The sequence below is a fragment of the Anas acuta genome, chromosome 8, assembly GCF_963932015.1.
Source record: "Anas acuta chromosome 8, bAnaAcu1.1, whole genome shotgun sequence".
Lineage (NCBI taxonomy): Eukaryota > Metazoa > Chordata > Aves > Anseriformes > Anatidae > Anas > Anas acuta.
In genome coordinates, this window is record NC_088986.1 from 12,409,937 (window position 1) to 12,423,889 (window position 13,953).

General features: G+C 34.8%; 1 protein-coding gene across 2 annotated transcripts in view; it reads left to right on the top strand.

Annotated features, from left to right (window-relative positions):
* Positions 1 to 13,558, top strand: part of MIGA1 (mitoguardin 1) — a 41,767-nt gene extending 28,209 nt beyond the window's left edge. For both annotated transcript variants that reach the window (XM_068691069.1, XM_068691071.1), the window contains exons 9-16: positions 6,700 to 6,818; positions 7,001 to 7,073; positions 7,419 to 7,505; positions 7,629 to 7,727; positions 8,087 to 8,221; positions 9,113 to 9,166; positions 9,788 to 9,904; positions 10,250 to 13,558. In XM_068691069.1, coding sequence (XP_068547170.1) covers positions 6,700 to 6,818; positions 7,001 to 7,073; positions 7,419 to 7,505; positions 7,629 to 7,727; positions 8,087 to 8,221; positions 9,113 to 9,166; positions 9,788 to 9,904; positions 10,250 to 10,468 — 903 coding nt within the window. In that variant the 3' untranslated portion in view covers positions 10,469 to 13,558. The remainder of the gene's footprint in view (positions 1 to 6,699; positions 6,819 to 7,000; positions 7,074 to 7,418; positions 7,506 to 7,628; positions 7,728 to 8,086; positions 8,222 to 9,112; positions 9,167 to 9,787; positions 9,905 to 10,249) is intronic.
* The last annotated feature ends 395 nt before the right edge of the window (positions 13,559 to 13,953 follow it).

Here is a 13,953-nt window from a genome sequence, read left to right on the forward strand (position 1 = left end):
TCATGCAATGAACTATATTGACAGTTATTCATCTTCTTTCTGCATTGCATCCTGTCCCAGGGAGCAGCACTAAGTATTTTTTGTGGCTTTGGTTTTAGAAACTGGAAGCTATTTCCATGTTCCTGTGCTGACACACAATCGTCTCAAATTTAGTTCTCTGCCCTTTGGAGCAATACAAGCAAAAATGCAGGGAATCCTAAAACAAGAGACAGGTAGATTACATTGATGGAAATCAATAGGGACACTGCTTAGGAGGCAACAAGAATGTTGTGCTGTATCATATTAGGATAAATCATAGGAAAACAGTTTTCAAAAAAAGAAGTATACAAAACTGGAATGATTGGCAAAGGTTAAATCACATGCCTTTTTGATGAGCTCTACAGGAGCAGTAGGGTATGCCAAGACTTCATCTTGGCTACAGCTGGTAGTCAAGAGGGTACTGAGGATCATGCACTAGATGACTCATGGAATTGTGCCAACCTGGACACCTACAATATACAGGTGTCCAAATCCTCATGAAGATGATTTAGACAGACAGTTGCCATCCCCAAGCCCAGCCAGACTTCCATTCCTAAATACATAGGCTTCTCAGAAACACTGGAGAGGGGATGGTTAGCATAACTATTTGCCTTGTTGATACTGTGTACTGTGACAAATAATGGTGTTTTCTTCCCCATTTGAGCCCATCTGCCATCAACTTGCATTTATGAAAGTCAATATTCTTTTCATATTCTTATCTCATCTACTGTGTGGTTGAAATGGCTACCACCTTTGGCAAATATACAAGAGCGAGTGTGCCAGATAAAGGTCTCCACCCTCTCTTTCCTGACTTCTTTGCCATCTTTCCTTTTTTCTTTTCCTGCTCTCCCTGACAGTGAGTTACATTGCTGTCTCTCCATTGTCAGTGCACAGACATTTATCATGTCTTACTTTCATCTGTTAGTAACAACTGAATCTGTTATCAAACAAACATTGATTTCCTTGTGAAAGTATTGCCTCAGTCCAAAGCTTAGAGGGAATCTTTAAGACTTCAGTAAAGCTTTAGCTGTGTTTTCTCTGCTCAACCCTATTCATCCCATTTCCCCCCCTCTCTACACTCCCAGTAATTTTTAGGAAGGTTGTCTTTCACAATTCAAATCTGTTGAAACAAAATAGTGCAGGAAGGAAAAGGCTTAAATAACTGGGAAAGAACAGTGGTTTCCATATGTCTAAACTTATTTATAAATGGCACAAAACCCTTAAATTCTGAAATTGAATTTTATATTCAGAACATGCTCCAAAAGTGCTCTGTCACCGAAAGGTAGAGTTGCCTTTTTTCTGGCTTCCAAATAGATGTTTTATTCCTTCCCTGAAATATGGAATACCAAAGGGAATTATGTTAGCAAATAATAATGTGTATTCCTGTAGCATTTATAAGTGAGGTTTTTTCCTGTTTCATTACAAAAAATAAAGACATACCTTTCTGTGTTTAACTGCTTTCAGAAATGTGACTATAATTGCTAATTTGATTTTTCTCAGGAGTCATTGTGCTCATCCTGGTCACTTTCCCCCATGTTCATGTAATCCATCCAATTTGATGTGGACTAGTTTTACCTCAAAAAAATATAACATGGCAGTGCTGCAGTCTGCCATGCCCTGGATATCAAGTTTTGAGGAGCTACCCATTCTAACAAAACAACTTCAGTGAGGTGTGGAAGTACCTTAAATTATAGTCTTAAAATACGTGGAGAAAGGGAGGAAAGAACTCATCCTCAAAGTCATTCCCACCACTAATGCCAATATTATTTCTTTGAACAACCTGTACCTGAAGTGCCACAAACCATTGCCTGCTGGTTTGAGCAAGCTGAAACGATTTCATGGTATTTGGTGAAACACAATATCCAGGATTAAAACTTGCCTCTTACTGTCATCACCAGAAACTTTGCAGCTCCCAGTAAATGTTGGTGATGTCACAGGCAGCAAGAAAGCTCTGTCCCACTTCTTCCTGTTCTGTGTACTTTCTAACAAATTCCTCAAGCATCATACTTCACCTGTGCTTTTTATTTTGTTGTTGTTATTCTGTTTTTATCCATTATTTGTCTTCTGCATCCTGATAGATGTAGTCCTAGTTAAAAAGATTTGGGGAGAGGAGGGGCAGTTTAACATAAAATCTGTGCTACGGCACTTTTCCATGTGGCAATGAAGAATGTTCAACACAAACCAGGTTCCCTTGATTCCCTCAAAGGACAACTATGATTGTCTGCTGTATAGGTATGAATAGGAAATTTAGACCAACAACTTATTAATTGGTGCTCTAAAAGCTTTAAAAAGTAACAAAAAAGCTGGGGTTGATCCTTGTCCTCAAACTGAAGCCTTAGGTATGTCACTACTTACATAGTATATTTAATGGTTTTAGCTCTGGAACAAGGAGGAGTTTCATTCAATAGCCAATGTGTTCTTGTACACTGACCGCCTATACCAAACTGTTTTTAATTCTTAGAAAATATATGTAACATTTGTAACAAATCCTATATATTAACACTGAACTCATTATTGTGCCATAATACCTCCACGTATGTGAAAGCATATGTACCCAACACAGCATACAGCCTGGAATTATTCTGCCTAGCAAGGAATAACACTACCATTGATTCATGCAACACAGTGAATTAATTATTAAAGTTGCAGTTCACAGCAAACTAGTATTGTAAGACAAAAAACATTCAGTGTAGCACCGTGTCCTAGCCTACTAGATCAGCCCTAGCACATGGTATAAACAAAGACAATAATTCAGATAAAATCATATTCTGAATACATTCGTCATAATTTCCAACTGAAATTATGAACTGATGCATTCTTCCTGGTGCCTGAAAGAAAGCAGGAGAGAAACTCATATATCATCAGGATTGCCTTGTATACTTAGCTGTATATGTTACAAGGACACTTAATGCATTTTCTTTGAGGGGAAAAAAAAAAACATATTCAGTACCATCTCAAATGTTTTAGTTAGTAACCACCATCACATCCTCCAACTCTGAAAACATGTTTCACACTTATCCTGCAGCTACTTATCTCAAAAAAATAATAATATATATATATATAATATTTAAAGATGCAAATATCAAGAGAAAGAATTCATTGATCTTTCCAGTACAGGATAAGCATACTTTCTCAGAATGTAACAAAAGCTGACTGTACCAGTAAATTTACCATTTTATTACAGGGAGTAAACAAGAATTCCTAAAAGGTCTAGCATTGCATGTTTTTGTTAGATTCATGTGGGTGGTTATTTTGGTAGTCAACAAGATCTTCAAGCACAGCTGAGAATTTTTCTATTTATTAAGAAACAACTCATGGCTGGCAAATAAAAGTACTGAGTCTGTTCATTAGACCAGAGCAGTTAAGAAATACCAAGTTTAAAAACTATTGCAAGCTCCAGAGGTTTGATGTTTTTCAATTGTTTAAGCATCTTGTTACTAGCAGATGCATCTGTAAAGCTCAACTGTCCATAGAAAATTAATTAGCATCTGAACACAAACAACCTACGTTGTAATCTTTGGCAGCTGTTGTGCAGCACAGTGTGCAGACACAAGCTATCACTGCAGGCTTAGGAGTTCTGAAGATGTACATGTTGTTTCAACGTAATGAAGGTATCCACAGCAGGTCATCAAAAATGTCTTGGGCAGTGGTTGCTGCTGCCTGCTAATTCTTGGCTGCAAGCAACTACTATTTCTTTCTTGAGCCTTGAACTGAGAGAAATAAAGTGCTACAAAACCAGGCTGCTGCTTGAGAGTGATTAATCTTCTCATTCCTTCTTTGACTTCATTCTCATATTCTTTTTCACGTAACGCAATGTGGCACTGAGGAAGTAGCAGACATTTGGACATCAGCTCCATCATCGCAAGACTCTGTGTTACTCTCAGCTACTGGCGCTTTTGGAGCATTGGGCACTTCCTCCATCCTTAGTGGTCTGTTACGAGTTTCAAAATGGCACTGGCTGCTCAAAGGAGCCTTCTCTGCAGAAGGGCAAGAAAGGAATCAAGGAACTTGCATGGGTCCAATTTACTTGTAATGGCAAGATGTGAGGAGCCGTGGCTGTCTGCTAACTTCACAAATAGTGAACTGATAGCAACGGTTACTCAGTACACAGGGGTGCATAGTGGGTTAAAAAGCAGGCATCTGATTTCAGCCTGTGTGCCAATTCATATAAAATAGTTAGAGTGAACTATCTCATTTTAAACTAATCCATCTCACCACCTTTTTTTCTCAAAGGTGACAAGTTCTTCTCTACAAGAAAAGGATTAATAATCCGTTTGATGCCAGGTTGAGAAGTTATTAATCTAGAAAATGGTGTATGCTCTGCATGTTGTTAAATATTCAGTATGACTTTCCCATTCTTCTAATATCTGGTCTCTGCTATGTTAGAAATGTGGATATATGCTGAGAGCATCTTCAAATAATTTTAGTTTGAATATGGATGTTTATATAAGCAAGCCTTTTTCTTATTATATACTTCATATATATTTTATTTATACCTATATATATATTTATATATATATTGAAATGCTCAAAAACATCAAAAGAAAATCTGTGATGATTGCAAAAGCGTTATGAAGTATCTTCAGAAATCAGCTGGAAATCACCTTTTCTAGTTAAAGTTAGAGGGTTTTTTTAGTTTTTTGTTGTTGTTGTTTTGGTTTGGTTTTTGTTGTTGTTGTTTTTGTTTTTTTTTTTTGGCTGGTTTTGTTCATTTTTCACTCCTCTTTTTATATCACTGACTCAAAGACGTCAGTGAGAGAGGGATTTGTACCCCTTGTCCAAATGTTCCTGGTTGGGACTAATTTCAATCTGTAGTCAAAAGTGTCTCAGCAGAAGAATCTTTATACCCTTCTTCCTTGCTTGGTACCCAGTTGATGTAACTGCTCTCATAATTTGAGCTCAGTAATACACCTTACAGCAGTAACACAGCTATTTTATTTCATCAGCTAGCATGAGAGGAAGTTAAAGCTATGGATAACCAAGGGCCTCATTGAACTCCTTCCTAGGTATGAGGTTCTGTGTTAATCTGTAACCACAAAGGCTGTGATCAGGCATCTTCCTAGCCTGAAGACATTCTCATCTCAGGCTTGCTGGCAACAGGTGGAGGTTATGTACATCTAACTGTGGTGATCTCAGGAGTCCTAATTCAGTCCAAGTTAGTCAGTTTGCCTAAGCATCTGAAGAAGCTTATTTACTTGAAGTTCTCTGGGGAAAACTAATGTAATCCCTTTTACCACAGAAACAATAACCTCCAAGAGAGGGGCAGCTGTTTACAAAGTGCATATGTGTTCACAAACTATTTATTCTCATGCTTTGCATATGAAATAAAATTGCATGTTTTATGGCTTCAGTTATAGCTGGATCAGGTAAGAAGTAAGTGTGCTTATTTGTCTTCTGTTTTGGTCTTTATTTTGGAAAATGTCTGTATTGCTCCATAGTTAACGTTTCTTAAACATAACGTAGAAAAACAAATTCTGGAGTAAAGATTTTTCACTTTTTCATGTTTATATACCCATTCTAATTATTGCGCTATATATACATGCATATAATATTTGTATTTGTGTGTGCTTGTGTGTGTGTGTGTGTGTGTATATGAAAGAAATTAATATATATCAGAAATCAATATATTCTTGTTCCTTACAGTTGGTTAATTTACTCCTTCCTACATAGGAACATACATTTTAAAATGAAAGTTACATGGCTTTCTTTGTTTAATAAGAACATAAATTTTCAGACTGGCTTTTTGAATTAGTAAATCTAAAACAAGTTGCTGCTAGCATTCATATTGTTAAATCTGAATAAAATCTCAGTAGCTGTAAATCATGAACTGTAATTCAGCTTATCCTCCTGTGTTCTTCCAAGCAAGACAACTAACAAATAAATGAATCCTTTTTATAGAAATACTTTCAATCTAGCTAAGTTTGAGAAGCATATGCCTTTTTTGTTGTTTTTTGGTTTTTGGATTGTTGATAATATGATGGAATGTTTGTAGTGGAAATTGTAGCTAGCCAATGTTTTGTTTGCAACAGGATTTCTCTGTATTATTTGCATCCTTTAACTTCTTAATCTGTGTTTTTTTGTTGTTGTTTTTGTTGTTTGTTTGTTTTTTCTGCTCTAAAAATGTCTATGAGTTCATGTTAATTTATATGATAACCACAGAATTAAAACTGCCAATAATGACTCTTTTGGGGATCCTGTAGTACAATGCTGGCAGCTTGTGCTTCATGCACTATGCTTTGTAACTAGCAGACAGATTTACCAGCAAAACAAAACAAGGGTGGGAGGATGTTACTATTTCCAGTTTCCTGAAGATTTGCATGCTGCAGTCATTCTGCACTTTTGGTGTCTTGACAGTTTTTTGTTAGTTTTTTTTTTTTGAACTGCATCAAGACTCATTAGATTTAAGTAGTCAAATTAAAACGAAAACTGATAAAATTTCATTAAATAACTTTCAAAAGTTGAAACCTGAAACTGTAGATTTCAGCTTTTGAAAGGTACAAATTAACAGCCATTTTAAATAGCATGGTGTCTCGCTTCTGTTTAGTAGTTAAGCGTTACTGCCTTTTTTTAAGCAGATGCAGAAAAGGATAAGTGTTCTTATAAGATCAGGAAAACTTTGACTTATTTTTTTTATATCTTTATTTCAGCAAGCTCTTTAATAAATGTTAATTTCTTTTTCAGCTCACAGAGCATAGAGAAATTCGTAATACCTATGGTCTAGATTCCCTTTGCCATTGTCCATTGTATGAAGAAGCTATGCACTTAGCAGAAGAAGGCAAAATTTATTCAAGAGTGTTAAGGTATTAATTTGTCTATTTAATTTCCAAGAAAAGCAAAAGTTTAAGTCAAATATTCTCTATAGAACTCATTTTTAAAAGGTTTCTCATACTAGGTATTTTTTCAAAGTAGGAACTAGGTTTGGCTAAATTTTCTTGTATTTATTTTTTTTGATGATCTTTGAAAACTTTTCTGTTTTATACAGGACTGAAATGTTTGAATGTCTAGGAGACAGTGACTTTCTTGCTAAGCTTCATTGCATTCGACAAGCTTTTCAGGTAAATAGAAAGCAGAATGATCTGTGTGCGTTCTTAGCCTAAAAACATGTGGCATTGAAATGCCACTATTAACACAGTACTTGTGCGAGTGTTTTCATAATACATCATGTAATTAAATATATTCTTGTTATGTTTACATTACTATAATTCTAAAATATGATATGTTTGCAAAGGAGTTCCAGTCTTGTGACTAGCAAAATTTGGAATCTTTGGACCATAGATTATTGGCCTACTATGCTCATAGTTGTAATGAAGAAGTACTTACTAAATTTGATTGAAGTAATTAAAAGACACTTACTATTATTTGTGAATTAATATGACTATTTTTTCTGAAACCTTTTCTAGATAATTCTTTCAGAAACAGCAAACAGAATATTTCTTGCTGAAAGTGGAAGAAAAATTTTGTCTGCTTTAATTGTGAGAGCACGAAAGGTAAAAGCCCTTTTTAAATAATGTTTCACTGCTAATGTAACTTCTACCATAATTCACTTTTCAGTGTAAATAAACCATCTCTCTTGTTAGGTTTGCTTGACACTCCTTGCTTTTACTTCGCAGAATCCAAAGAAATTTGAAGATGTCTTTGATGAAATGATTTATTTTTTGGAACAAACAGATCACTGGGATAATACTGAAATGGAACTTGCTGCTAGAGGAGTGAGTGTGAATTTTTTGAAGTGTTTTTACCCCCTTAATTATGCCAACTGTAGCAGCCAAAAATAGTTTTTTGCTTGTCAGAATTGTGGGAAAGTCATCTCTTTTATGCTTAACATTCCTGAAATAAAGAAATGGCATCTACCAATATAGTTTAATGCCAGAAAACTTTTGATTTATGTATTTTTTAACTTCTGTGCTGACAGGAGAATGATACTTTAATGAATGTCTTCAGTGTCCATTCAAAAATCAACAACAATGATAAATTTGCATGTTAATATAGAGCCAGCATATGGTGCATGTTGAATTCCACTGCCAAAAGAAAAACTAAGTTACTTAGATCATGTTCTGATTTAATACAGGTGAAGAACTTGAATTTTTATGATGTTGTTCTGGACTTCATATTGATGGATTCATTTGAAGATTTAGAAAATCCACCAATATCTATACAGAATGTAGTAAACAACCGTTGGCTAAATTCCTCTTTTAAAGAAACAGTAAGTATTTGTTTAATTTTCATAATCATGATTCTGTAGTACGTTACAATAAGTAGATGGTATGACAAATACAGCAATGATGTGAGCATTCTGATATGAAATTTCTTTATATCTGAATGCTGAAACTGAATTTCTTTATGCTGAAACTGTTCTTCTGGTGATGAGTGTTTTATATTGTAGAGCGCAATGTAAAAATGAGAATAAATACAATACCTGCAGAATAAAGACTATGTATTTCATCTTGATAATAGCATTAATTTTAAAGGAAATAAACTACTCCCTCCTTTAGTGTAAGGTCTAATTCAGTTTCCAGTACAACTGAATGCACACCTGAAATATTCCTCAACAAAAATAAACGTATTATCAGAGGGTTTTGTAATCATAATTTAAAAGCTGACACTACGAAAAATACATAGGATGATCTTTTTTTGTTGTTGTTGTTAGTAGTATATTATCTTGCAGTACTGGTGGAGAAACAGATGAGGATAGAATTTCCTTACAAGCTATGAGGGGGGAAAAGCCTAATTCTGATATGGGTATATTGTTTTGCACAGGTCCATATTTGGACAAAACTACTTAGCTGAATCTGAAGCTATTGCAAGAATGTTTTTGCTAAAATGAAAAAGGACATTTCAATGTGTTCACATGCTATTTAATATCTAAAATAGTTCCTGGTGTCTGAGCACACTCTCTGGTATATAATAAGTTAGTCCTCAGTTAAACTAAGTAGATATTGCTAACTGTTGAGTTGTAAAAAGGAGTCAAGGGTGCCAAATCACTTTTGAATTAAACTAAGGAAAGCATCACAAAAACGACTTAAAAATAACAAGTACTAATTTCTTACACAATTAGTTATTTTTATTCATGGTTTCATGCTGTTTTTACATTTAGGCTGTGGCTTCAAGCTGTTGGTCAGTACTAAAGCAAAAAAGACAGCAAATGAAGGTAAGTTGCTTTGCAGAGTTACTGATCAACTCCAAAGAGTATGAAGTTCTGCCTCGCAGCTTTGGAAAAATTGATTACAGATCAACCCTTAATCTTTAATGAACGTAGATATGTTAGTTTAGAGAAGAGTCTGCCTCTTAGAGAAGTTTAACTCATAGGGCCCTAATACTATTTTTTCAGAAAAAAAAAAAATCTTAGCTGAAAGACTCCCAAAGTAGGATAGGTCCAGAGCTCAATGGTGACATTGTCTGACTTCTGAGTCCACGCATGTACTTCGAATTTTCGCAGGCCAAGGTCATTAATCTTGTATCTTGCCTGCTTATGCTAGGATTCTCTATCCCATGTCCCTGACCATGTCCACAGCTAAATAAAATTCTTCCTGTCCCTTCGCTTACCTGAAGTAGCATCTTCCTCAACAACTGCAGGAGCTCTATTGCAGCTTCCCTCTTACCTGATCCCTCATACAGGAAGGCAGAGTAGATTGGTCATGTTACAGTTCAGGTTTCTACAGCCCTAAAGTGGTAGGTGTTTTTAAGCTTTTCTGAAGACCTAATTTTATGTAATAGAGTTTTATACCAAGTTTACTGTGTAACTTTTGTCTCTAATTTTTACATCACCTAGGTACCTGATGGATTTTTTGCACATTTCTATGCTATATGTGAACATATCAGCCCCGTTTTGGCATGGGGTTTTTTAGGCCCCAGGAACTCCCTTTATGACCTATGCTGCTTCTTCAAGGTTTGCAATGTTTTCTTAACTACTACTTGGCTTAATTTAAAAAAGAATTAAAACCTTCCAGATTAAAAGAAAGGAGGATCTTATAGGCACACATTTGCATTTTCATTAAGACTAACAGTAAAAATATTTGTATATAGATAATAAGGAAAATATTTATTTTCATATTGAGTAGGCTTTTAGGCTTAAAACTGTTCTGCAAAATCTGTTTTAGTGCACTTATTTCTAAGCACCACAAGAATACATAAATGGATGGTTTTATGAAATGTCTAAAAGAAATAGGTAGCATTGCATACTTTTTTCTTCTTGTAAGTACAAGTGTTTTTTTTTCCTTTTTTTCCTTACTAGGATCAAGTGCTTTTCTTCCTCAAAGACATTTTTGATTTTGAAAAGGTGCGATACTCAACTATGGAGAGTTTGGCAGAAGACCTTATGCAATTATTAATCCGACGCACTGAACTTTTAATGGCCTATCTTGGAGCAGATTCACTAAGACATGTCAGTGCTTGTGTAAGTGGTCATGGGCATGTCGTGACCAGTGGGCTCGTAGAAGCAAAAGTACAGTAAGCTTAAAATACGTGATAAATGAGATGGAGTGCACTTTGACATAATCCTTCCCACCTTTCTTTCTAACCCCAAAGTTGTCATTGCTGTTACCGAGCAAACATCTGAAAAAGTACCATGTCGCTAAGTAAGGAAAAGGACTCAGGGAGGTTAAGCATACATCTGTGAAAAGAACTGGTGAGCATATTATTGTATATACCTAAATTAAATTTGCAGCTCAGCCGTCACTGTATTTATATTTAATGTATCCCAAAGCTTTTTTCTGTAATATTTGGGTAAAATTTATTTATGAAATGCTGTACTGTTGCCACAGATAATTTGTAAGTGAAGCTGATGGAGTAGTTTCCTTTAAAGGCTTATAGTGCAAAATGTTCACTACAGAGTCTCAAAGTCATTATGTGTCTAGATCTAGAAGGTGTTTCAACAGGGGTATATGCAGTCTCTGATTCATGTGACACGTGCAATAAAGTAATCACACTCACAAAATTGAACTTGTTGCCACTGCCCTGAAATTACATTTGTGTGGATGTAAGCAGTCATTTTGTACTACAGTATAATAAAGAGTGGTGCAGGAAATGCAGGCACCATTTGGGCAGTAATGACTTCCAGAATGCATTTTTTACTTTATTTTGTTTTAAAATGTGTAATAATCACGAAAGTGTTTGTTTGAGAGCACTTATTTATATCCAAAAAGCTATGCTAGTTTCACCAATTAATTTAAAACTTTTCCTTTTTCTAAAACTGTGAAGACTGTATGGTGGTGATGAGGATAATTCTTGGTTCATATGTAGCATTTCAAAATATATTTTTAAATCAGGATGTATGATGAGATTTGTTAATCATTAAACAGAATCAAAGGCAGTGTTTTTATAAGTAAAAGCATTTCAGTCTTTTTCCCATGTGTGTAGGAGGTCAGTTGTCTACTTAAAGAAAGTTTTGGCAATTGTGGCCATCTATGTGCACGTGTGAAACTGGTGGCTTGGGATATGGAACCCTTAACTTTTGGTAGAAGCACAGCAATGTGGCATGAGGGAACTTGCAGCAACATCTTTACTGTGCTAAAGATAATAAACAGTAATGATCTCTAATCTTGAATTCCTGTGAACCGAAACAACGTTTCATAGTCAGCTTAGCCTTTTAAACTATGTTTCTGTATGCTTTGCCATACACAAAGCCAGCCCAGGAGAATCTAGCCTATGTTAAATAATACAGACTAATTCTAAATATTCAGATACTTCAGGAACTTGTTATAATCTGGCATATTGAAACGAACTTTGATTAGAAACATTTCAACTTTGTTGAAAGCACAACCCAAACTGATGATACTTGAAGAGGAGGGCTTGTGTTAATTTCATAGGTTTTACTGAGGCCAACATTTTGCTCCTTGGTTGTACTCATTACATAAATATAAAAACTATGGAAATGTCATATGACTTGTATGAAATGCCAACTGGTTATAGTTTATTAAAAAAAAAAAAAGTATACTTCTCTGTGTAATAAAACAAATTCCAAATGCTGCTGCTTCTGCTCTATTTCAACCATTCAAGTTGCTAAACTTGGCTTTATGCTATACTTTTTTCTCAATGGAGTATGTCTTCAATACTAGAATATGAAGGTTTTTTCACCCCTCTCATTTAGCTTAAACACACTTATCTCCCCTCATCTAAAAAATATCTGCATTTTGGCAGCTTTCTGCAAGTCTCTGAATTAAATTATATTATGAATAAAATATATACATTATATTAAGGTGTCAAATTGGGTTCAGAATCAATAGGAATAGCTGGAAGTAGAAGTATCAGGGTAAATAGCATATTCCATGGCAAATATACTACCTGGGGATGTAATGTGTCACAGGAAACTGTTTGCTGTGGTTTGGTCTAATAAAATTACATTAAGAAAATGATACCTTAATATTCATCACAGAAAAACAGAAACACACATTCTTGAAGAGGTAAATGTCTATTTAAGTGAGTGATTTTCATATTTATAAAAAGTTCTTGAACAAAGTACAACCCAAACATTATTCAACAGTGTTGATGTGAGATTGTTTCCAAATAACTTAATAGCTTGGTCTTCTGTCAAAAATGAAAGCTGCCATTTTTTTTTTTCTTTTAACAAAAGAATGAAAAGGGCCTAATGAAGCACCAAAATGCTTAGAAAATGGATAAGTACCTGATATTATCTGTTTAAACAAATGGAAGTGTTTCTGACTTGAAGGGATACAAGACATCACAGAGCTCTCAGAAGACCATAGAAACAGGTCAGAAATCTGACTGATTTTTTTCCATCCAAAATAAGAATTACAGTATCTGGGTGCAGAGAGATATCAACAACAAATATTTCATTCAGACTTTGGCTTTTATTTATGTGAACTTCCAAAAAAAAAAAAAAAAAAAAAAAAAAAAAGGAAGAAAAAACAGGAAGAGAAGGGGGAAAAGAGAGAAGAAGAGAAATATGTGCAGGTATCTGAGTCCTTTCAGGCCTTTTCCCCCAAAGTACTTGCATATTGTGTCCTTCCTAACTCCAAAGACGGTTATAAATTTCAGTGGGAGATAGCTGTCTCCTCGCTGAGGTTTATACGCCTTAGCCTGAAGACATATAAAGAATATCTGTTGATAACCTGCCACCTAGCTCAAGAGTTTCAAGTCTACCATCTTTGAAGAACAAATACCAGAGCTGCACCAAGGCAATGATAATATTTGTGCAGTTCTACTTTAGTGAGTTCATAATCACAATGAGAATTTGGTTTATAATCTCTAACTTTTTTGATAGTTCTGAATGCCACTTTCCACTAATAAGATCAAGCTAAATTTAAAAGCCATCTTCCTCTTCTATAACTTTACTCCTAAGATCAGAAATGTTGAATGTGTAAAGGTTATACATGAATCAAATATTTATATTATTTGTAATTTAGTTGTAATATTCTCACTCTTTATGTGTTCTTAATGGTTATTATACTCCACTTTTGTACTCTTTGGTTTCTGTCAAACTAAACGTGTCAAATCATGTGCTGGGGTAAGGATATCTGTGAACTTTCTATTGCCTAAATGAACTGCAGTTGTGTATATTAAATAAAATGATGCAGTGAAATTACTTGTTTGTATAACTAAAACTTGAGTTTGCATAACTCTTGACATCTAATGTGAAAAATTTGATATGGAAGCAGTTTTTATACCAGTTAGTCATCTCAAAATTGGAATTTGCTTCTTAAAATCCAACAGCAAGAACAAAAAAACTATTACATAAATTATATATGAAAAAAAGAAATGAAATGGGAACAGCCGTCCACTTTTAACCAATTTTGTGGACCTGTTTCATCCTGCTTCTGTTAAATAGTCCACAGCACTGATAAATTTTCAACACCAAAAGCCAGATAGTGATGTTTCTAATCTTGGAAGTCAAAAAAAAACACTCAGCCAGAGACCTTAATAAATGAAGAAAACCCTGACCTAAGAATGATTGTTCTGGCTTGCAGGCATGATGTAGCT